Here is a 25,308-nt window from a genome sequence, read left to right as displayed (position 1 = left end):
GGATAACACACTGCTTGTTGTTGTGCTCTGACTCTGCTTGTATTTATTTTTTTTAATTGTTCCATTTGCTCCTGTGTTACAGACACTGGTGGAGGCTTTCTGGGATCCTGGGCGGTGTTTTTATGGTGATACGCTGAAATCGACAGCACCGCAAAGTGCTGCAAGGCTCATCTGTTTCCCATCATAAAGAAGCCAAACCGATGAAAACAAAGGAGAAGTCACAGTTAGGACCTATGGGCAGACCTGCTGTTGTCTAACTGAGACATTCAGCAAAGCCCAACGTGCACTATGCAGAGAAATCTTTCTGTTCATTATCATAGTAAATACAGTAAATTATCCTGTTAATGCTGTAGAAATATTTCATCATCGTATTATGGATTCACATCATGGAAAAAGACTACAACTGAGCCCGGACGCTGCAGTGCTGTCCCCATAATGGAACCTGAGGAGAGCAGAACAGGACTGTCCACAGCTGCACTGGTGGCCATCGCCTGCAACGCATTCGTTGCTATTCTCCTCCTCCTCCTCTGTCTGATCCTCTTCCGAGCTTGCAGGGTCCCCTCCAGCCCGGAGCGGCGGCCGGTGCTGGCCCCCGGTGAGGCAGAGACCCAGCAGACGAACGAGCACAAGTACCTATTGACCTCCTGACTCGCACGAGAGCGCCAGTCAAATGTAGCATTGCGCAACGACCTCGTCGGCCGCGGGCAGCGCTGGTAGTGACTGCAAGCAATAATCTGGTCCGCCCGCAGTGGATTTGAAAAGTCAGACGCCAATGGAATGACTGCCTCACAAAGGGATGAGCTGTGCTGGAACGAGGAGGCTCTTGTAAAGCGGCAATCAGTTTTCACATTTTGTCCTTCGCGTGACAAAGCAGATGGAGAAATGCCAATTTGAATGTACACATTTATTAAAGCAAGGGAAGAAAAAGGACACAGTCGCAAGGATGAATACGGGTTAGACTGAGACCGAGAGAAAGGAATATTCAGCACACAGAGGACGACTGGACTGTTGTTGGAGGCTTCTAAATATATCCCCTTATTTCATATTCTCTCCTGAAAAAAGACAAACAGTCTGTGGACCTGGGCATGTGTGGAGTGTGTGTGTGTCATTGTCACTCATAAATACCAGTGATCTGTGAGGCACAGTGCTCGCTGAGGGTGTTACATAAGAACTAGAGAGGCTTAGTTTAGATTTGTGTCCTCTTCAATGCGACCCTTGCATCACCTAACATCTGCTTGTTGCTATCCATGATGGCACAATCGCTCCGGACTGAGTCACACATGCCTAACCCAAATTACCCATCTACCTCCACATTCCGCCACATCGCTAGCGTTTAACCTGACGCGTTGCAGGCTTCAGCAATAAGCGAGGAAGGGGCTCAGAACATGTTGAGCATGTCTAATGTACCACAACCACGGCTCGGTCTTGGATACATGGCCCAAGTTGCACCAGGATCAAGTCATTATTCTATATACAATATGCTATGTATGTATGCATATGAATATTGTATGGCTCTAGAGAAATAACCCAACAACTCAAAACACACACATGCTAAATAGCTCTAATTAATTCTTGCATTACTAGACCCATTTGGTCACGTTGTATGAAACAAAACGAAGAGTTCTCCGGCCAGCCCCGCAGTCTGTTCCCTATGGCTGCTGTAATGAGGTAACTGTCACAGCTGTATTCTCATTACCACACAATGGAGGCGACCATTTGTTCCGCAGCCCTGCTCTAAATAAACTTGTGAAGGTGAAGTGGAGGATGACACTTATGAGACAATAGCGCCGCACGGTCATAGGAAGACATGAAACCAGGCAAAGGGAGAGAGAGACAGTTTGGGCCATTAGTGGTACTCTGATGGAAAGCGAGATCATTATGATGCAAAGAAATGAAGAGAAAGGCAAAACCATAAACACCCTGTGACTTAAAGTTCCTTTAAAAACTTCAATATCAAAGAGATTCTTGCTCTTTCCTGGACAGATTCCCAGAACGATGTGTGCCAGTCGAGACAAGGTGTCTGGATTTAATCCAGAAGTGCTTAATTACACTCATTTGTTCCTCTTGCAGTAACTCTTCTTCCTTAAACGTTAGCTTCATCTGCTACAATGTAAACAATGTAAACTGTAGTGGGTTTAATAATTACTACAGAGGAGGTGGGCTGAGCTAGAGGACTTCTAATGCTTCCTGTTGAATACAGCATGTATTACTACCATTACTTGTCATTTGAACTGAATAGAAAAGAATTTCAGAACACGTTCAAACAGAGAAAAATAACATTTATAAAATACTTTCTTTCCAGGTTTTCCAGGACAGGATTAAAATAAAAGACTGTACCACGTTAGGGAGAGGCGTTAAACTGTGCTTGGCTCTGGTTCCCTCAGTAAACTGAGAAGCTTCTCCATCTTGGCTATTTCCACTTCAGGACCCTTAGGCAGCTCCTGACCCTTCTTGGCCTACACACACACACACACACACACACACACACACACACACACGCACACACACACACACACACACACACACACACACACACACACACACACACACACATGCACACAGATGAGAGAGAGCGAGAGATCGCGAATTACTTGACCCAATCATTACCAAACACAGAGGGAAACTCCAACCCAGCACAACAGACAGAAACTGAAATCGATGCAAAGGCAACACCAACATAATGTTTTTTGTACTTCACTAAATAATCATTTCTTTTGACCATGCTGTGAAATGTGCTTCAAGGGCATAAAGATGCTGCTTTCAGGGCTCCGTCACAAAGAGACATTCAGAGACATCTTCCACACTTTGTGGCATGAGCATGTTATAAACATTGGCACATTAAAAAATCCCTGACGTGCATCAAGCACAACCCCTTCAGTGCTGAGGAATAAGGCTAATCTTGTGCACGCCCCCATCACTGTGAAATACGTAACATGGTTTTGCTCATGGAGGCTCCTCTACCTTTGTTGCAGGCATGTTGTTGTTTGGACTGCCACTTAAAAAGCTCAATATAACACTGGATGTTCTGTAAAATATAATGTCTTTTTTTCATAATGCACATTAGGAAGAATTTCATTCGATGAAAATAAAGTAGTAGAACTATCAATATATTAAACACAATAGGGGTCCCTGTAAATCATGTAGAAAATGGATGGAACGGATGGACGTGTGGAGGAGTGATGACATATATGACAAGTGTACTGTTAATGGAGGCCATCCCATAAAGCGAACCATGGTGGAAACACACAGCAGGTGACTAGATAATGCTTAGCTAACGCTACCTCACAGATGCTTCCCTCCATCATCTTACACTTTTAACTCGATGTCTGAAGTATTAACTTTTGACAGATATTACAACCATAAAATTGCATTTACAATAGTGTACGCAACCAAAAACAGGGTGGTGTTAGCAGTATATTGATTACTAGAATGAGTCTAACTGCTTATAGCGTGCACATAGCGTGCTTTAGTCTGAATCACCATCAAAGTATCTCTATATCAGTGCTTTCCCTCTGGAGTGTAGAGACGCCTGACACATGTAATAAAACATCTCTGTCTGTGTTCTGGTGTCATTTATGATTCCCTGTTATCCCTCGCTGCCCCTTTCACCACAAGCACCACTTACTTGTTCTTGTTATAACTTTTCGACAGGTGAAATCCCTTCCTTTTATTATCCACTCTAAATCAGCATAGATAGACCGAATATTGCTCAATGGCGCTTCTCTATGCCATCTGCAACTCATGATTTTGTTTACAGAACATTCCAGATGAACACGTTCATTCTTGTGCACTTATGAATTGCAACACTTTTGGCTCATGTCCAATAAAAATGCGCAAATGTCATCTATTGCAAAACTCTGTCACTTCTCAAACCCACAGGCATATAAAGTACCCAGATGATGAGCAATCGTGGAGTTGGGCAGACGCATACACAAGCACATAACATGTACACAGACGTTAGCTCATTAGTGACTGCAGCAACCAGGGGAGGGTGTTTTAGAACCACGCAAGATTAATCCTTAAGGAACGTCTAATGTCTGATATTTATAGTCAAAGCCTTTATACCTCTCATTTAGGAGGATTAGGGCAATGAATTGAAAACTATGTGAAGCTCCACAGGCTAAGAGAGGCCGGCTGGACGGGTTAGCTGGGAGGTGTTAGCGCCTAGTGGGTCTTTTTAAAGCCCTTTAAATTGGTCAGTTCAGCACCATGGTATTGTTGCAGCTGAAAACTGTACCGATGGGTATGTTAATAGAGCACTATGCCCATTGTGCTAGTTTCTATAGACTGCTGTGCCAATTATAGAACACATATTATTGATATTATTTGTTCTGGGTGTTTGTGCCCAATTGTGTTTTACCACAATGGATTCCAAAATGCTGAGTGCTGTCAGTGGTGCTGAACTGGGCAATTATTTCCCAATTGTGAGCTTTAGGGCTGAGGTCACTAATGAGATAGCTCTGTGCGTGTGTGTGTGTTTTGTTATGTTGAGTGCATACAAATTGTGTTTATTGTGTGGCTGAAAAGCTGTTTATGTGTTGGCGCTCAGGCGTGGCAAAGCTGTACAGTGGCCAAGATGTTGTTTAGAGAAATAAATATGTGTGGCCATTAGGATTTCTTCTGATTTACATGCAGCGACTCAAAAGAAAACTGCCTGTGAGGCTTTAGAAAGGACCGACTCTAACTGGGCCCTGATTAAAGTGTTGTGACTCAGTGTGTCATTTGGTTTCCTTCTGTGTTTAGCTTGGCTGCTGTGATTACGCTACATCTCATTAACCATTGTCATCAGTGGCAACAGTGTTTTCCATGAATCATCAATTGTGAATAGACTTCTGATGTTTTGACATATCTATTTCTTACTATGGATGACGATTTTAGGCTTATCTTTATTTTTGTTTTTAGATTTTGATTTTTATATCAGAACCTAATTCAGCCACATTACTATAACCTCTACAGGAGGTATCACAGTCTATTTCCTGAGCAGAAATACAGACATCGTACCAAAATATGTTACCATCTTATTAGCAGAAACAAAGAGAAAGAACTAAATTCATGAGCGTATGTCTTGAACAGTGATAGACTGACAACCTGTCCTGTTGTACCACTCAGTGACTGGTGGGACTGGCTCCAGCACCACTGCAACCCTTACAAAGACAAGTTGTTAGTGGATGGAGCAATAACGAGGTGAGTTGCACATTCTGGACTGATGATTTATCTTCAACTGACAAAACTGTTAGAGAAGAAAGAGGAAGTGATTGTGTGCAAAATGGATTCAATGAATGCAAACTAGAAAGGTTTAGAAATTTATGGAGGAATTCAAACTGACTAAGAGTTCATGGTACAAGAAGACAATGATCCAAAGCGCGACGTATTAGAGGCAATAGTGAAAGATGAAGAAGTCTGCATTAAAAGCCAGAAAAACCAGTGGAACCAACAGTTTGATAATGCTGGTCACCAGGCTTGATGCAGTTATTCCAGGTGAGTAGTGCCTTACACTAGTCCGACACCAGACAACTCTTATCCCATTATTAATAAAAGATCCAAGATGCATAACCTTGTTCTGTGTCTCTGTCCGGGGATGTTGTATTTAATAATCGTAAAGAATATTTGACTCTCTGAAGGGTAATTGTTAATAAATGGGCAGAGCCATAAAAAATACAGGAAATTAATGATGCTGATAATGAGTTGCTGCGAAGGGGGGGGGGTGGGCTTCTCTCTCACTGTTTTTCAGCAACACTTGCTTGAGGTCAGGACTATGCAAAGAATGAATAATCAGATCCCTTTTTCATTGATTTATAACAATCTATGAATTATGCAAAAGGAAGGATATAAATCTGGAGTGTTTTCAGATATAATGGTATACAAGCTGAAGAAACACAATTTGCTTTAGAAATGCAGTGATTAACACACATTTCTTTAATAAGCTAAAAGGTGTGTGTTTTGGAAGATTTATAATATTACAGTATGACTTACCTTAGGTGTCCTGCGGAGGTTAGGGGAGAGTTTGAAACTGGTGACAGAGCCTCGGTCGTTGCCCACTATGATTATAGGGTAGATGGGATTAAACTCAATGTGAGTCAGCCTGGTCTTCTTTTTGGACACCACTTGCTGCTGGCAGATAGCCTCGTATTTGTTGATGTTGAGGTCAAAAACATGAACCTGGGAAGGATTAGTGAGTGAGTTTTAAATTTGAAAGTATATTTTAAACCTCGATGTAGCATTGCCACGGCAACACTGTCACAGTCACACTGAAGATGTAAACAGACACTAGATAAAACCTGACCTACTTTACTGAACGCCACATTTAGGCAGATTTTGCCCTGAGTGTAAATCAGTAAACTCTAAGTCTGTTTATACAGACTGCCTTTTTATATCTTGAGTGTGTCTCAAGAAGAGTCATGGCAGAGCCCGTCTCTGCAGGGAAGCAAGCCTGGCCATCTGGAGCAAGGAAGGGTGCTTCCATTAATTTAGTGAGTGGGCACATCTCCTGGTGTGTGTGTGTGTGTGTGTGTGTGTGTGTGTGTGTGTGTGTGTGTGTGTGTGTGTGTGTGTTGGTGTGTGTGTGTGTGTGTGTGTGTGTGTGTTGATAGCCTCAATACAAACTCATAGGTACCAGATGACATATATTGGGATATTCTTCCTTGAGGCTACTGTAAGTGCAGTCTGTCTACCACTGTCCTACTACACAGCACACCTTTACCACACAGCAACACAATTATTACTTTCAGCCAGTCAGTGTATTCCAGCATGTTGTGTGCATACATTTATAGTATACGGCACTAAAACACCAACTGACAAACACTGTTCATCCCCATAAGCTGAAATAAAGCTACATTTTAGTCCACCTCAAAAGTCGTGTGTCAGATTTATCAGCTTCTCAGTATTGCAGGTTTATGTCAGCACATCTAAACACCTCACTCACAGCAAGTGGATGTAGCTATACTAAAGGAAACATGTCAGTCCATGCGCAAGAGGTCAAGGGGAGCTGCACAGACGGCAAATATGGATTTTGAAACAAATCAGTGGGGGATTTGTCGGCAACCTCACTGTATTACTTGATCTTGACACCTTGTCTCCTCAACAGTCAGCTGAGACGGAGAGGAAGCAAAGGAAGCAAAATTTGTTTTTACTGCGCAAATCAATGCCATTCCCGCACCTCATGCTGCCAGGCAAGTCATTATCCTTATGATCCCACACACACACACACACACGCACACACACACACACGCGTGCGTCAGTGTGTCGTTGACATTTTGCACTGTGGCAGCAGCAGTAGCCAGGTTGTCATGAACAGTGAATATATGTCAAGGATCTTGGAACGCATGCTGAGTGACTCAAGCGCTATCAGACACAGAAAACAACCAATGTGTTCTGAAGACTCTGTTATTTTGGGGGCACTTATGCCAATTAGCATCATGTTCTGTGAATGCGTAAGTGAATGTGGGAAATCCGACAATATTCTGTAATTTCCCAACATCTGACAGAGACCAAATGTTAATGACTTAGCCTTGTCTTGTACTGAATCTACAAAGGAGGGGGGATCCAGTTAATTTTGCATATCAGCTTTCAAGTGACATTTAGACAAAACACTTAAATCTGGTATCAAAGCCACTTGTAAAAAAGTCAAAAGCAATTTTTTCTCAGGCACATGCTTAATCTTAGCTTTGATTTCAGCTCAATAAAGAAAAAATGGAAAGTTGAAGTATTTGACCCAATTAATTATTTCCACTTGCTAGGAAGGATGTATTGTCCTAGTAAAACATGATACTGATCTTTAATGAGTTTTCCAATAAATGATGAGGAAAACTTCATTTCACCAGTTCCAAAGAATAAATTGGTTTACATATTGACTTATTTCAAAAAGTAAGACCATAAAGGCAACATTCTCTCTATTTCCCTCGCTCTCAAATGCCACGGCTCCTATTTCCTTTCCATCATTCGCACTTGCCTTCACTTGGCACACTGGTCAGAAAATGTGTCAGACACAACGCTCGAGACTTTAATAGCGTGACACAGGCTGGTGTGAGGAGAAACAGATGGGTACAGCTTGCAGCCATGCTAAAAAAATATGTGGGGATAAGCAACACAGCATCCACTGAAATTACTTTTGACTGGAATCAATAACCACTGACAGACAGGGTAGGAAGATGTGATTAAGAAACAGAACAAACTCAATAGACTGAGGCTGCATTAATCTGAGACTAAATCTTATGAATATGGTTAGGGGTTAGACACCTGAGCCTTCAACTATCCTAAACATCTGACATAAAATGGATGGCAGGAGCTACAGGTGTTGTGGCTGATTAGAAATGTAATACTTTTTAGACGTTTTAGACTTTCAGACTTATAGATTTTATACAGGTCATATCACATCGTGAGTAAGCTCTTGATTGGGGCGCACAAGTATGATCCTATACTGATTTCCACTTCATTGTAAGATTGATTGCATTGATTGATTAAGTCTGAGCTTCTACACCCCCTCAGACCCCTTGGGGCCTTAAATCCTCTGACCTGGAAATTCCAAGGTCGGCACTGAAGCGCTTTTTGCAGCAGAGCCCCCTAAACTGTGGAACAATCTTCACCTCCACATTAAGTTTGTAGGTTGCAGTCCTGCTCAAACAGCCATTCTTTAATGGCTTTGGGCTGGGTTTTTTTTTATGCATCTATATCTGTACATCTGTATAGGCTCTTATTTATGCATTTATGGCTTTACTTTTGTGAGTGTCTATTCATTTATTTACTATAACTGTCCACTTTGCATCGTCCCTTCTCTTACAGCACATTGGTCTTAACTTACTGTTCCGTCTCTTGTGACAGCAGCGAATACCGTGGAGGAGTATGGAGACCAGGAGACGTCTCCAACAACTGCATTCAGGTCAAAGATGAACATTGGAGAGCTGACAAAGACATAAAAACATTCAAGGTCAGGGAGGTTTCAATCCCATTTTAGTGAGTGACATTTTGAGATCTACCGTTAATTAGAAAAGTGTTACAGTTTATTTTATTCTTGTTACTGTTTTAGATTTATGAAAGCACACTTTATCTGTATGATCTAGTAACCTGTGACAATAGTAATTTTCTTCTCACATGTTTCCAGTTGTGGAAAAGCATCTTTAGACCAATGCCTCATTGTAGCAAGAAAATGTGTGAGATCAAGCAGGCGAGTCTGCACACTGATCCCTTATAAAACACCAGTGGAAGCAAAATGAAAAACTATTTCTATTAACTGAAAGCAACCATATATACAGTAGGTCTTAATATAACGTAACAAACTTTCTATTTCCACAGACTGAAGTTTGCATTTGCTGTCTGTGGGTACTTTGTGGTTGATGTACTGAGGCAGGAATCTTTCTAGCCACACTCTGCAAATGAAGTGTAATGTTTTTCAGTGATGTTATGAAGAATACATTCATCACAGTGAAGGCAAATAGAGCCACATAAACAAGTTCAATTCTCTACACTCTTTCTATGTCAAGTGGACAGTAAAGTTCTTCTTTCTTCAATATAGTAATTGGTTTATCACACAGTTTAAAGATTATTTATGTTGGTGTGCCTGTTATATATTTTGACACTTTGTACTCTAGTTCTCTGGCTGAGTGTTTCAAGGCTGAGTGTTTCAAGAGGGCTTCTACAGCACAACAACACTGCACATATTGTAATTTCATTGGAAGCATAATTAGGTGTGATAAACTGTGTCCAGGTTCATCATTAGACTGAGGTGTAACTTCAGCTTTTGTATAGTTATTAAACCTGATAAACTCTGCTACTACAAGTCTTTGAGAAGTGTTTGAGACGTATCTGCGTAATAAAAGCGTTCACACCTCTGAACTTTGCAGTTAAGTGTTCATGAAAATTAGTTCGAACCTGTCTGGAATTCCTCTACAAACAAAATGTCTGTATGGGATGTTCCAGATCATTCCTATGAACCCCATGTCTCATAATGTGCAGATGATTACCATCATTATTCAATCAAGCTGCCTGTGCTGACAAGAAGTGGGAGGCTTTATGGATTACTCAAATAAGGCAAAGAAATTATGCTAAGTCCATGACAAAAATAAGAAAGTAATAACGGCTAATATGCTGCAGTGCAATATTACAGAAATATTAAGGGAATGACTATTACCTTGTCCCTTGATCACCAAGTACACAGAAGTTGCTAAGCATAGCAATGTAAAAACAGAATAGAGGGTTCGGTTGAATATAAAAATGGCCAACCAGTCAACTGGTTGATTTATTGTATTTTTACATGTTTTGCTTTTAATTCCACTTTGACTTAGTAGCACGGTGTAGAGTATAGAATATAATTGGCATCTTACTTGATGGTATGGTCCCAAATCTTGACGGTCCAGTCTGAACTGCATGAGATGAAGACCTGTGGATGGAAGTGGTTCCACTTTACAGCATCCACTGCCATGCTATGGGCATTATAGGTCTCTAGGAACTGGCTGGAATAATTCTTGGAGCACTAGGGAGTAAAAGGAAAACTTTAATTCAATGATATTTTATAAAGGTGGTTTTCTAATCTATTTCTTTTAAATACAGGTTTTTCAGTCAGTATTATAATCCATCTGTTATGTATTGCTGGCATTCTCTGGTATTGCAGAATTTCTAAAACATGGGATTTTAGATTTGGAAACAACAACATTTTGTTTTCCATGCAAATGTGGTGCTGACAATAACAATAATCTTAGACAGCTAACAGCACATTTTAGTTAATAAATATTTAAAAATGCTTTTAGATACATACAATAGATTAGCTAAACATAACAAACAACAATATTATAGTATTTCTATTATCCAGCAAGTGCAATTGCGTGATAATGGTTAAAACAGCTTCATGGCTTGCAGGGAGAGCAGTTGCATTTCTGACCACTGACAGTTTGATTGCACTCTTGCATGTGGGATCTTTAAAAGATCTGTCCTCTAATGGAATTTATGCGTCAGTGAATCTTGAAGTAACAAACAGAATCAATTTCACCACCCTGGGTGTGTGTCTGCAATAAGAGCTAAGTTGGTAAGGTGACGACTTTAAGCTCTTGGCTGTCTACTTAACCGTACCTGCTGTGCAAAGCCCAAGAACATGTGATCTAAAAATAATTTGAAGAAAATAATTGTGTCTTGATACATTTATGTGCAATTAGTGTCAGTCTGGCTTTTTTGAATGTGTTCTAAATCAAGAATCTATCCTTGTATATAAAAACAAATAAATGAATCCCACTAATATGTTGTTGATGTCTAAGTATTGTTGTTCATTTATTTAAACATATCTAGGTAAATATTGTTTGTGGTCCAGATAAAATATGGATAATTTGTCCCTTTAAAATGAAATAGAATGACAGAATAATGAGAGAGCTGTTTATATCGTTTTAATTGTACAGTACTTGGGTTGTTTTCTGGAACACAGACATTACTGGCTAGTCAAATTGAATTTTTGTGGGGGCTTTTTAGGTCTTAAATTTCAGCTGCAAAAAAGATTCTTAACCTCCATAATCTGGCTTCCAAATGCATTTTCCTTATGAAATGTGACACCCTCTTCTTCTCAAGCATTAGGTTTAATATGATAAAGATCAGTCTTTTTTTGTTATGAATACATTATTCCCTCAGCTTTTTATTTGATTAAATCAGTAGAATCAAGGCAGAGTAACTGCTCTTAGATGATGACGTTACTTACAGTAACAATAAGAAAAGCATAGAGAAGGTGGCAGCTTGGCAACTGTACAATGCAGACACAAAGAGAACACTGGAGGCCTAATGTCATGCCTGAGCACACACTGACATATTTAATGTATATTAGTGGAAATGATCTATCTTGTGCACATTTTGGAAACTTAATTGTTTGTGGTGCATCACAGATATCCTATCTGTGATAGTCCTCAAACAATGAATGAGGCTACAGATAACAACCTTACTGCATTTTTACCCATGCCAAACATACCTTGTGTATTTTACCTTCCTCTGTGCCAACAAGAAAGAGATAGTCGATCTGCTTATGGAAGTCAAACGATGTACCACAGGCTGTAAACAATATGTACCAAACAATATCAGATTATCAGCAAAGTCTAGCGCTTTGAGTGAAGAATAGTAGTTAACAAGTTAAACTGATATCTTTGAACAACATGACAAATGAGTAAAACCTCACCAATGCTGGGCTGCTGTACCCCATCTGGCCCCTCAGAGACAGTACCATTCAGGATAAGCGTGATGATGTCTGTAAAAACCAGCTCATTCTGCAGACATTCAAACACTTGGTGATGGAGTTGTAGACATTGTATGAACACAAGCAAATGGTAACAATCATACTGTACAATCAAGTGAAGATCTGAACACTTCATAGACAATGTTCAGCATTAGATAAAAGGCTACAGTAACTGTAGCAGTACAGTACATGCAACAGAGTGAGTATCTGTAAATAAATACAGTCTAACCTTAACAAGTGTCCAAGACACAATTCGTCCATCGGATGACACAGAATAGAAATTGTGGTTGTTGTCCATGTCATCATTCTGCCAGCGGACCTGAATAAACACAAAATGGTTGGTGTGTGTGAAAGATTCTAGATCAAACTAGTGTCTAATGTATATAGAAAATATATATGTGAATGTGTGAAATTCAGTGTTGGATAAAAGGTAGTACTACAATTCAGTGTATTTTAGCGCTAAGCTTGTGATAGATCTAAAAATAACTTTCATACAGATACATGTAAAGGCACAAATTGAGAGAGGCTGGAAACTGACATACTGTGAGCTCACCTCTGCCTCATACTCTCACCTGCCAGACAGGATCAGTGTGTTTCCCAGTCTTGGCTGTGCTCTTGTACACAGGCTCCAGCCCTTCCTCTTTCAAGTTGTATACAGCCACACAGCCGTCGTAGAAGCCCGCTGCCACCAGGTAGGAATGCTGCTCATGGATGTCAAGGCACAGGACACCAGAACTAGTGGGGTAGAGGTACTCTGGAAAGGCCGAGTTCTTCAATGAGTAGAAAACAAGCATGCCACATCCCTGTTTACTGAAGTCATCTGCTCAGTATAGGAAGAGACAATGTTTATTTAATTACATTAGATAAAATTAGTATTGTCTGCAATGTTGCCCCTCACTATCGTGAGCACATACATGATCCCATTCCCACAGCAAACAAGTCCTGGTGTTTCATATTCCTGTTAAGAACAAAGATATGAATCAGTCACACTCTCCTCCTTTGTAAGCGGACAACATACACTCATAAAAATAAAAATACACCAACTAATAATAGAAGTACAAAGCACCCCCCTCATTAAAACAAATATAAATATGACATCAATCATCAAGGTTAAGAGATGAGCAAACCTACCAGCAGAGGGCAGTCACAGTCATTCTTTTGGCTTTATCATACTGAAATTTCCACAAAGTGAGAAGGGTGCCCTCCTGGTCCCTGAACTCATCAGAAGCATCCTCAAAGTATTTGAAATCTGAAAGGCATAAAAAGGAAATAGAGGAAACAACATGTGATCAGTGATAGTGCAGTACATTATTACACTTTAGTTTGATATGTTCAGTAAAACTTACCTTGTGCAATATCATCAAGTGTATTTTGATTGACCATTCGTTCAAAGATTTTGGCTGCTTTGCCCACTTTGGTTATGTCATCACCCTGTTAATAGAAGGATTGTTATGATATTGTTCTTGAATTTGATTGTGATATTGTTAAATTGAGGTAAACAAAAAATCATGACTCTTTATTATAGATGGCAGTGGCATTATTAAAAGATAAAAATTAAATTGATGCATGTTAATATTAGAAGACAGTTTACCTGAGTCTCCATCAGCATCATTTTCTTCTTGCTTTTTTCATCTTTTTTTGAGAGTGCAGACTTCTGCTTCTCTTTGTTCTTTTCTTGTTTCTGCAGCTCATGCACATATGCATCATAGATCTCCCACTGCAAAGAAAGTACAGTAAAATATATGGGGACGTAAATTCACTGATGATTCATATGAATATAAGACAGGCCCAAAACATCTCTTTTATGGAATGAATTACCTGATTAGCAGTGGCAGAGAAGTTGTTGCGTGGAGGGGGTTCGGTCTGGCAGCTTCGCTCCTAAATTAAAACAAAGCAAGACTCGATAAAAGTCCTGAATGGACCATTTTTTTGTATACATGCACTTTGAACCTCTTTAAGCATATAGCAATCATATAGTAGTGATACTGCTGCTTCCTACCCTTAATGGGTTATTGAGGGTTTGGGAAGCCCTCTCACTAAAATTGAACTGGTTAGTAAGTTTTGGCTCCTTCTTGTTAGTTTTAGAGGCAACGCTGTCTGGTCTGTCTTCCTCTGCTTCGCCTCCATCATCTACAGGTGTAGCCTTTGAAAGAAGATATTAGGAGATATTAATCAAAGGCTCTCAGTTGGGAACAATTTAAAATAAATTATTTAAAAAATATATTCATATATATTTATACTGGGGTTTCTGGTTTTTCCTCTTCAACTTCTGCTCCAGTGTCAACTGTTGTAGTCTCTGGACATATCAGAAACAGGAAATTCTAATTCAACTGGAGATACAGTGACTGGTCATTGGATTTATCGACATATGTTTTTAGTGACATCTTGTGGGACCAGATATGAACTACAAAATATAAATAAATGTATTATTACTTTTGTTTGTTCCAATAACTACCTTCTGGGAGACTATCTTTGGCCCTCAACCGTTGAGCTTCATCAGAGTCTTGATGCAGGAGACCACCCTCCAGGACAAAATGAACAGCTAACTGATCTACTGCACTCGTAAGCTTATAGGAACGTTCCTAGAAAAAGAAAAACAAGTAAATATGTTAAATATATATTTTAAAGCAGATAGGGTAAACATGTCCTTGAAATAAAGACTCACAGGAACATTGACAAATGGTTTTGCTGTTGTATTTAAAATGTAAGCAGCTGACTGGAAGGCAGGAGCATCTAGCGTTCTACTCTTACTGATATAATTTAAACCAGCTTGAGTCTTGCATTAATGATTATATCTGCTATCACTGATAGCATAGTGACATATTCACCTTAAAACTGTAGCGGACAATATTCTGGGGAGCATGTGGGTTGTTTGCGGTCAGGATCCTGGTGATTTCCTCTTTCAGCTCCTAATGATATAAATACGCATTTAAATTTACAATTAAAGATTTAAAAAGTATTAAACCAAAATTGCAGCAATTTCGGGGTTAATAAAAGGAACCAAGAAGAAATGTGCTTATGTATCTCTTGACTCACAGCATCAGTGAGCTCCAGTTGATCCGTTGGCTTAATAAGCGCTTTCCCATGAGACCACTCATCTAAGACATCACCGGCATCCACACCCTCTTCCTCATCCTGTGACATCATCATCATCATCATCATCATCATCATCAGATTTACGTCTTCTTGCGTCATGTTGTCATAGCACATATGTTTCTTATAGTTCTCATTTCTGTGTTTACATATCAAAATATTTTAACTATATGACACCTCACCTTTTTCTTACTTGCGGCTTTAGTTGACTTTAAACCGGGTAACTTCTGAACATTTGAGGCCTGTGAGAAAACAAATTAGCACAAACTCATTTGTTAGCCGGCGTAGCTTGGTAGCTAGCGTTAACGTCACAACTTGTTACAGTCCACAATTAGGCTCACCTTTCGGTTACTATTAGTCAAAGGCATTACGACGGAAGTTTAAAGGTGACCAAATACACCAAGACAGTTTTGTTCGATATTTGGTGGCTAACTAAATAAGACTCGCTCCCCAGCCTTCAACCACCTGCTGTACTGTATATAGGTTTCCAAGGCAACCAAGAAGTCAAAGAGCCCTTTAACAGTCAAGATAGAGACCAACAGTTGGCGCTTATTTACTCTTTTCCTCTCCCCTGATTTTATTCATTACATGTAGTTTATCTCCTATTGTGAACCAACAAATAACTTTTAATTCAACCAACCCATTGAGACACGAGCCCAAATTGATTTTTAAAAAAAGAAAAAGCTTAAAAAAGATTTATATTAGAATACTTCATCAATCTTGTTGTTATGTTTTGGGTTCTTTTTTTATGCGAGGATAAAAAACAATGTTCGAATTGTCGTATTACCGTTAAGCGGAAAGAAAGTTTACTAAATGAAAAGTGGCATATGAATATTTATTGCAGTCAACAGAATTAGCTTTAGAAATTATTTCATAGGACAATCTCAAACTTGTCTAAACACTTACCTTCGATTAAGCGTCTTTAATTTCTTTTAATACGCGTTTTAACGTGATCTACTCTGTGATTGGATAGATTTGTAATGAATAATATATAGACCCGGAAGTGGGGCGGGTACTGCTGCTGAGCTGTCGAGTCACCTCTGTCAGAATGGAGGAAAACGAACTGTTATCATGCTAAAAACCGAAGGATCCCGTTAAGGAAGCGTCGCTAAAAGAAGCAGAGACCCAACTCGTCGTCTAACCCGTACCCCCGCGTCGTTTATCGTGACGATTTGCCAAAATGATGGAAGAAATCGACAGGTTCCAAGTGCCTCCAGTCAACGGAGAGACACAGCCTCTGGTAAGAGGACACACAAAAACACATCTTATGCGAGACGTTCCCGGGTTGAATGCACGGGGCCGCGTTGTTTGTTTGGCTCGTGGGTTTAATCGTGACAGCTGTGGCACGTAAGCTGAGCTGCGTGCGCGAGCTAACGGTGCTCTTAGCACAAACGGGATCAGTGGGATGGGTGTAACGTTAGATTTATAATGGATGGAAGGATAGCGACTCTGTCTCTCCCCATAGAATGATTACATAATTAACGGACTACGTTTAACATAGCGAGAGCATCATAAACAACCGCCAGCCTTTAAATTGTTATGCCGTAATAACAAACTGCGATCCTGGCTAACATCCAGCTTTTATATTATTTCTAAAACTACGTCAGTGCTTGCAACCTAAGCCTGTTGTTTCTGCATTTCGTCATTTGGTGACGTGTTATTTGGGTCGGGATGGGTGTAGGAGCTGTGAGCCCAGTTGCTGGATGAATGAGCTGTGTGTCCAAGCTGGTACTGCAGACTGCAGCCCTGATGATGATGATGATGAGGAGGAGGAGGAGGAGGAGGAGGATGGTTATCCTCATAACAGGCCCATAGTAAATTTTCTCTTCCTCCATGACTTATCACAGGACACAATTTTGACCTGACGGTAAAAATAGACTAGCTGCGCTGCTGTAGTCCTGACATTATTTTCTCATTATCCGATGCAGTGTACGACTCAACGACACTTTCTGAGTTTAAACCCTCTCATCACAGAGACACCACAAGCACAATGTACGAAATCTAAAACGATACACCCACCAGCAGCCTGTTATCCCTTACTTCACAATGGAGCTGTGCCTTTATTGCAGCAGCTCAGCCTACTGTATTGTTACCAATAGATGATTCTGATACAGCGGCCTTATCCTTTGCACTTCAAACAAAGCAGCCTTAAAGCTGCCTCCTGTTTAAAGCATTTGCCCTGGGGGGGTTCAGGCAAGAACAGCCAGCTCCAAGTTTTAGTGTTCACGCTGTGCGTCCTCAGCCCTTCTACCCCTGAGGCTAAACTGCAGCTGAAATCATAGAAGAACATACTAACTCTGCTACAGAAAGTCTCCCTTTTAATGCAGCAGCAATTACTGGCTCTCCATGAAGATTTGATCACGCTGCTTTCATGTTTCCCCCAGTGAGACTTCTGTGAAATAGATTCTAATTGAGATTCAAGCGATACTAGGAGTGTGGCAGCAGCGTGTCAGTGGCCTTAGCCACGGAGCTCTTAAAACCATATAGTTTGTTCTGTGTAATCTCATCTAATTATTGTTCTTGAGTGAAACAACTCTGCGGATCTCATCAGTGTTGCTACCTATCGTTTGGAGCTCCAGCCTCTCAGACGTACCATTTGCATTTATACCATATCTGATTGTGTCTGGATCACGGTGGTTGTGGCACACACATGGCTGTGCATTTTGATGCTAATAACTTCATTGTTATTCCCACACAGAGTCAATGCACTTGGGACCTGCCTCATGGTTGAGAATGAGTTTCACACAAATACAGCAGCTTTGCATATTATGAATTGTATCTGGTTTGGATTTGTGTGTAATCAGTGAGAAGGTTTCCTAAAACGAAGATTGCAACATTTAAACCCCAAACCATGGCGACATCTGTGAATGATGACTACAGGCTAAGCCTAAATGTGACAGATGCACAAATATCGCAGTGTCATAAAGTTGCAAAACCGTTTTAATGCTCACGTGATGTACCAGCCTTTATTGCTACCGGCCAGTAAGACGCCCCGATGCATAATCCTACCAGTAGCTCTGTGTCTGTGCTTTGTCAGCAACCTGGCGTGTCTTCGCTCACTCTTCACCAGGACATGCAGTAAGTAAGGATAGTTGTAGATATTACAGTACAGCGATGCAAATCAAGGTTAAGGAAAGGTACCAGGCATGTAGGATCTCATTGTGTATTAAGCAACACCTTAAAGCGACTTACTGTGTGCTGTTGGGTGTAAAAAAGGATCGTGACATGTTTATTATGGGCTTCCTGCTCCTACAGCATAAGTATATGTGCTGTCTTCCTGTATGTTTGAGACGTAACGGCAAATTCAGTCACAGACGACTTAATAAATCCGTGTGATTATTTACAGCCAGCTCTGCGGGAAAAAAAAGAAATTCCACAGGATTTATTTGACAGACAATGAGACCCTGCCTCGCCACGCTCTCTCTTTCTGTGGTGTGAAGGAAATTGGGATAAACACAAATAATAATGGAAAGCATCCTCTCGGTGAGCCCAATGCTGCAGCGCAGGGCCCGTCAAGGCGCAGGAAGAGCTCGTGTTTGTGCTTGTTACAGTGGGAACACCTCGCTGGCGCGCTGCAGTTTCACGGCTCCTGTTCGTACATGTATCTGCACTGGATTCACGCTTGCACCCTTGTTAATTGTTCCCTCTCGGTGAACATTGCTTAATCACCGGGCGACGATGGTGGTAGTTATTGAATGAGCGTATGGCCACAAAGTCATGTTGCCTTTGCCAGAAAAGACGTGTTGCTTTTGCTGACTAATAAGAAACATTTAACATGTGCTGTGATGTAAAATGTAGGTAAATGCTTAATATTCTTCTTGTATTAATTCGATTTTACCCTTGTCTGAACGTGTAGTGCGTCGCGTTGCTGTTGTACTACTGTAGATTGTGTTGTGGGCATCTTGTTTACTACATGAAAAACGATAAGCGAAATAAACTGTCCCTGCTAAACACTCATGCATTTTTCATCAGGCCTTGTGAGATTGGGCAAGCTGTATTTGTCTCATGAAATCGGCCTGGTCACATGGTCCTGTGGTATTTAACGGTAATTGCACAAAATGTTTAAGATTTTTATTTTTTCATAATCCATTTTCTTCATTTGAAAAACAGTAAAACTTAAACCTATTATTGTTTTACGCGTCCAATAATAGATTGTAGCTTTTAAATAGTAATTTATACATGTTATCTAAGTAGAGGTTGAATATATCACGTTTCTAAGTTCAGTAGAGGTTGAACGTATGAATGAACTTTAACTGGAAGTGGTTTGAGTTATTTGATTGCTTGGGAGATTTTTATATAGCAACTATAACTCTTGCGAGTAGTTCAGAGTCATTAAAAGCCCCACTGCCTGGGAGCCTGCGTCCATGTGGCCTGCGGAGTCCCTCATAGAGTAACAAGGGGCGGCCTGTAGGAGCAACATAATGTGGAGCTCTGTGAGCGGATCAGGCCGAGCGTGGTCCAAGTCCCCTCTCTCAGTCTGGGGAAGCCCAGGCTCCAACAGCAGGCCCCTCTGTTCTCCCACAGCCTCCTCCCTATGCCATCGCTGTTCACACATAAAGGAGCTGGAGCCCGCGACACAGTCGGAACACTCAGTCCCACTAATGTTACAACACAGGCAGCTCGAGAGGCCCATTGGCCTGAAGAGCTCACCGCTTCATTGGAAACAAAGGTGTTTCAAAGTATATTTTTATATTGATGAGTCAGATGTTCTGTTTTCATATTAAGTAGATGAAGCCTTTGGTTTTGCAGTGTGTCGGTGCTCACGATCACCAAGGCCACGCACGTACTAATGCAGGACACGTGTATTCATCAGCCAGTGTGTTGATGTCAGAGATCTCATGTCGTCCTTCTCTTTGTAGGATCCGGCAGCTTCCTCCGCCTCAGAGGCCGACCCGGACTCTAAGGGAGAGACGGTGGCCATGAACTACAAGCCGTCGCCACTGCAGGTCCAAATAGGTATCGCAACTAACGCCTGCAAATAAAGACACGCCGTCCTTTATGCCAGCATACAACGTTTTGTATTGGAAATGAAGCGTTCAGCACGTTAGCCCATTGTTTTACTGCATAATATAAAATTGAAATGCACCTTTTGTCAGTAACGATACAGTATATTTTTTCCAGTGTGATTTTCTTTTTACACTGACGGAGCTGCCTTTGTTCTTGTGATAGCACAGCAGTGTGAATCTCTCTGTACGCTGAGTACTTGCCTCATCTAAGTTAATCTTAGGGGCTCTGTTCCTAAATACGGCGATTCCTCAAACTCACCAGAAGATTCCATTTACTTTCCAACTGAATGTCTTAAGATGTTCAGATGTCAAACTCTCAGACCTACACTGTATTTCGGATGCTGTGATTTCTCCCCCTTTCACTGTTTTTAAACAGTGCACTAATATGCCAGTGCTGCATCACCACAGATGATTGCAAATTACAAATATTCATTTGAAATAGTATGAACAATATAAATTATCATCATCTTCAAAGCTGATAGTTGATTGTGCAGGCTGTGTATTGTGTATCACTTTCGCAAACTTACTGTATAATGAGATATAATGAGAAGAGCAGCTGTGGGTCAGTTGGTTAAACGGGTCATGGTGTCGGTGGTTTGACCACCACCCAGTGTCTGGTTTAACCAGACACTGGGCCTCAATCTGCTCCTGGTGTGTGTTCACACTTTGGAAGTGACTACATGCATATGTTACCAATGACTGGACCAGATTAGACACACAGAGTATTACTGTTCTTACTAATGACCTCACATCCTGCGGTTTCCCAGAGAAACAGAGGGACCTCGCCAGGAAGGGATCGGTGAAGAATGGCACTGTGGGAAGTCCTGTCAATCAACAGCCCAAGAAGAATGCCAGGACAAGGTAACCGCTTCCACCGCCTGCCTGTTGCTTTATGCCGCAGACCAACTCAGCTGCAAATTCATTAATTAGCATCTCAAGCAATATGGTGTGGAATTTTATTTGTTCTCTGTTCAAGACAGAAAACGGCACAAACAACTGAGATGCAAATCACAAGGACACCAAAAGCTTTATTTGCTCTGAGCTGTGTACGACTACAAACGCCGTCAGACTCTCTGATGCTAAACCCAAACAGGAGCAGTACATATAAAAAGGCCTTTGATAGAAGGGGAACTTGATGTTTTGTGTGAGTGCATGATGATGAAAAAGAGTCAAAGCACCGAGGATAAACCCACAACCCACAATATTGACAACTGGATCTGTCTAATCCCACTCCCTGGTGGATTAGTGGAAACATAAGAATGGCTACCAACTAGCCTGAACCCCAAGTCTCTGGGGCACAAAGATAATCTGGGAGTGTCTGTGGGCTGCAGATCAGCCCCGTTTTTTTGCATCTATGTAGCGGCAAATCTTGCCTTTCGGAACGTTTTACAGACTTGTGCATTCCTCTCTGTTCCTCTCTGCCCCAGGTTGGTGGTGCCAAACAAAGGCTACTCCTCTTTAGACCAGAGCCCAGACGAGAAGCCGCTGGTGGCGCTGGACACTGACAGGTACGTGTAGTCACTCACAGACAGACGCCTGTAACACTCAGAAGAACGACGCGCTCGGGCTGACCCGCCGTGTGAGGAGATAAGAGGAGAACCGGCTAACTTGGAGTTTTATAGCCTCAGCGCCGTAATGATGCAACGTTAATCCACGGAGCGGGAACTCGAGAGAGTTGGTAACAGAAGGGATCCTTAAAAGGGGCAAAGCCTCTCCCAGGGCTCAGGATTAGAGGATAGCGGGGTGAGGGATTTGGCCGGGGAAAAGCTGCTCAGAGGGAGCGCTCGCTCCCACCCTGCAGCACGCCAGCAGGTCTGTGTTTGAAACAGATGAGTCCCACTCGTTGTTCCCTGAAACCAGGGACGCTGGTGCCGTGTGAAATGAGCACCGTGGAAGCCGACCAGGCTCACCATGTATTGCCTCATATACAGCCCACAGCCCCTTACGAGTGTTCAGACTCGCTGCAACACACAGGACGGCATTTGTTTATTGACACAGGGCGTCTCTGTGTGATTTGCTTAGAGGTTGAATCACAGAGCTCTTGTCTGGGAGAAAATAAATTGTCTGCCAATATAAAATACATATGTGTGAGACATGGATTTAAGTATTCCAGCGTATAAATATGTTAACCAATATTAGCAAAGCCCCTTATCATATATAATATTAATTTGCTGTACTACACATTTAAACATCCTGTGCATTACAGTTACTTAGTTCTATAACGCCCCATTCTAACGTGTGATGTGCTGTTTTCCAGTGATGATGACTTTGACATGTCCAGATACTCCTCATCAGGATACTCCTCAGCCGAGGTGAGATGTCTGAGGGACCAGGTATCTATACGCGCGTTATATTGCAGTTTATACCGTGTCACCCCTCCACCTCCCTGTTTCATACTCGCACCAGATATGCTTGCATTCATTGATAAACCCTGCACTGGCTCGGCCAAGTCTGCATTAGAAGTTCTGTGTAGTAATCACTTCCACTCTTCATCTAACGGCGAGGCTGTTCTTGTGGAGACATCTCTTGTTTGGTTTTTGTTCCATTGCCACATTGATTTTTTACACCTGTAACAAACATGTTTAGTATCAGCATAGCAACTCATTTAATAAACTGGGTAATTTTAAGCTTAAAATAAGAAAAATACGTCCTAAGATTCTGTTCTTTCTTTGTGATCTGCAGCAGATCAACCAGGACCTGAATATTCAGCTCCTGAAGGATGGCTACCGGCTGGACGAGATCCCGGATGACGAGGACCTGGATCTCATCCCCCCGAAAGCCGTCAACCCCACCTGCATGTGCTGCCAGGCTGCTCCCTCCACAGCTTGTCAAATTCAGTAGCACCATCGCCCCCCATTCAACGATAAAAGCATCCTGCTTGCCACCCGCACTGTGGCCGACTACTGACCAGAGTGGCAGCGAGGAGGAAGAACTATCAACTGGCAACGGCAAAAAGGGAAAAATATATAAATGCTACAAGAAGAAGAAGATGAGGAAACGTCAAAAGGAACAGTCTCTGTGCACATTCCTCCTATGGTTGGATCTGTGCATCCTCTATTATTTCTTTTGCGAGTACTTGGCAGGTGGCAGAAACGTTACCTTTAAGGAAACGCGTTACTTTCGCTTCTCCCTCGTTTGACTTTCATCTCATGCTTGTGGATGTTTTGCTTCACAAGAACCATGAACGTTAAAACGAGAATGGCCTGCAAGGGTGATTGGGTGTCATTGATGAGCATCAGCCGGGGGAAGAACAACTTCTCCAGGAGCAGATTCAGCGAACAAGAGGCGACCGGAGGTTTCGTAGTGGCCATGCTTAGCTCCTCGTGTGTGTGTGTGTGCGCGTGTGTGCGCGTGTGTGCGCGTGTGCGCGTGTGTGCGCGTGTGCGCGTGCGTGCGTGCGTGGATATACATATACATACATCATATGACATGAAAATGACACGCGTCTGATTATGTCAGGAAAAGTAGTGCTTCATCCTCAAACTGCTGATAAAACACTCATGCTTGCAGTGGCAATGCTAGGAGAGCAGGTCCAGGTTATTTTAGGTTAAACAGAGGCTGTGCTACTTTAAACGTTCCTTATTGCGTTAGGAAGAAGCTTCAAAACAAATGATTTTGCATGTTGCCTGTTAACACTGTGTCTAATAAACAGCCTTTGCAGATAAATGACCCGTTTTTCTTGTCAGTACCATTTAGGTTCAGCTACTACTGTAACATCAGTAGATGTAGGGAGTCAGAAAACGCAGAACAGCTCATTTTCCTTTTGTGTTTAGTCAGAGGCCGTCACCTTTATTGGATGTGGTTACACTAAAACATTTCTAAAAGGTTGATGTGCAGATAAGAATGTAATGAAAGGCATCGGGGCGATTTCATATTGCCTGGATGGGAATAATCAAGGTATGAAGAGTATTTGAAAACACATTTATTACTTTATTTATATTTTGTTACTTGTTACTTGTTACACTTTTTTTTTTAGTCTTGGGACAAAAGCTGTAAATGTAGCATCTGACACATCTGTGTATTGTCAACATTTTTTTATGCCATTGGATGATTTTAATGATGCTGGAAATGAAGGAGTCAAGTCAGATAAAGGCCTGTTTTTATTTTAGTTTGATGTTTTCATTGCTCACTCTTTAACTCTCACTTTCATGTGAATCTGTGTGAAGATGAAGAGTTTTTTTTAATTTTTTTTATAGCATTGTGCCACTTCCTGATAACGCATTCTTTTAAAGACTGCACTATAAACTGTGGTGCATGTCATGTTGACTCATGTCATTCTGAGCGTTATTGTATTTGACAGGACTTTTTGGAAAACATCTTTCATAACCACCCATCTGTTGATTTAGATTTTGTGATTTTGTTAGATTTGCAAGCACACGTGTGGTCGACAAAAAGGCAATTAGTCAGATAAAGGAATAGTACTGCCTGACTAGCTTATTTTTAAACCTTAGAGGAGTCTTACTGATTAGGAAAAAACAGCTTAGATGATATTTCTCAACAAATAAAGTGCCATTCCTTTAGATAAGTAGAAAACAGGCACAAACAGAACTCAATACAGTTCAATACCGTATATCTTCAATGCAGCTAATAGCTGAGGCGAATGTCCGACCTGTTATCGTTAACAGTGAAGGACTGGATGAGTGATGATATGGTGCTTAATTAATATCTTAATAATAGATTCACACATTGGTCGTAATTAGTTGTCATCTTTACTAAGTGAACTGTTTCTGGCCAATGTTGTGTAAATTGCAGAGTAGCTTCACTAACTTCATGAGTTTGGAGTCTAAGGCAGTGCATTGTAACAAGTTATTTATTTTAAGTTGTGCGTGTGTTTTAATTTATTTTTCATGTGTGGGAACTGATTCATACTCGAAATAGATGCTTTTTTTATTTGTCAGATGCTTATTATGATGATCGTGAAGTGGTTCCATTTAGATTTAAACCAGTGTTAAAGTTCTGTGTATAGTGCAACCTGTACAAAAAAAACAAATAAATATTAGATATGTAGAGCAT

The 25,308-nt window shown here is 41.2% G+C and overlaps 2 protein-coding genes across 7 annotated transcripts; one reads left to right on the top strand and one right to left on the bottom strand.

The window, feature by feature from the left end:
• Positions 1 to 14: 14 nt before the first annotated feature.
• On the bottom strand, positions 15 to 15,935 carry dnai1.2 (dynein, axonemal, intermediate chain 1, paralog 2). Of its 5 annotated transcripts, none has more exons than XM_029150267.3 (21): positions 15,631 to 15,933; positions 15,472 to 15,531; positions 15,233 to 15,331; positions 15,025 to 15,105; positions 14,652 to 14,778; positions 14,437 to 14,492; positions 14,196 to 14,339; positions 14,015 to 14,074; positions 13,788 to 13,913; positions 13,543 to 13,627; positions 13,328 to 13,445; positions 13,111 to 13,154; positions 12,769 to 13,016; positions 12,426 to 12,515; positions 12,140 to 12,227; positions 11,936 to 12,015; positions 10,317 to 10,465; positions 8,798 to 8,897; positions 5,974 to 6,159; positions 2,338 to 2,456; positions 15 to 171 (listed from the first exon to the last, which is right to left on the bottom strand). In XM_029150267.3, exons 1-20 carry the CDS (start codon positions 15,655 to 15,657, stop codon positions 2,355 to 2,357), a joined length of 2,070 nt encoding a protein of 689 aa, XP_029006100.1. In that variant the 5' UTR covers positions 15,658 to 15,933; the 3' UTR covers positions 15 to 171; positions 2,338 to 2,354. The 5 variants fall into 5 exon arrangements, with proteins under 5 accessions (XP_029006100.1, XP_029006102.1, XP_055364889.1 ...); XM_055508914.1 differs by lacking the exon at positions 15 to 171 and adding an exon at positions 891 to 2,103; XM_029150269.3 differs by lacking the exon at positions 5,974 to 6,159 and having other exon boundaries at positions 15,631 to 15,935.
• A 335-nt stretch (positions 15,936 to 16,270) lies between these two features.
• Positions 16,271 to 25,307, top strand: fam219aa (family with sequence similarity 219 member Aa). 2 transcript variants are annotated; one of them, XM_029151465.3, is made up of 6 exons: positions 16,271 to 16,529; positions 20,149 to 20,245; positions 21,063 to 21,156; positions 21,723 to 21,803; positions 22,553 to 22,628; positions 22,978 to 25,307. In XM_029151465.3, exons 1-6 carry the CDS (start codon positions 16,470 to 16,472, stop codon positions 23,134 to 23,136), a joined length of 567 nt encoding a protein of 188 aa, XP_029007298.1. In that variant the 5' UTR covers positions 16,271 to 16,469; the 3' UTR covers positions 23,137 to 25,307. The 2 variants fall into 2 exon arrangements, with proteins under 2 accessions (XP_029007298.1, XP_029007299.1); XM_029151466.3 differs by having other exon boundaries at positions 16,273 to 16,529; positions 22,553 to 22,607.
• The last annotated feature ends 1 nt before the right edge of the window (position 25,308 follows it).

The sequence above is a fragment of the Betta splendens genome, chromosome 5 (genome assembly GCF_900634795.4).
Source record: "Betta splendens chromosome 5, fBetSpl5.4, whole genome shotgun sequence".
In the NCBI taxonomy this organism is placed as follows: domain Eukaryota; kingdom Metazoa; phylum Chordata; class Actinopteri; order Anabantiformes; family Osphronemidae; genus Betta; species Betta splendens.
This window is presented reverse-complemented; position numbering and strand designations above follow the sequence as displayed.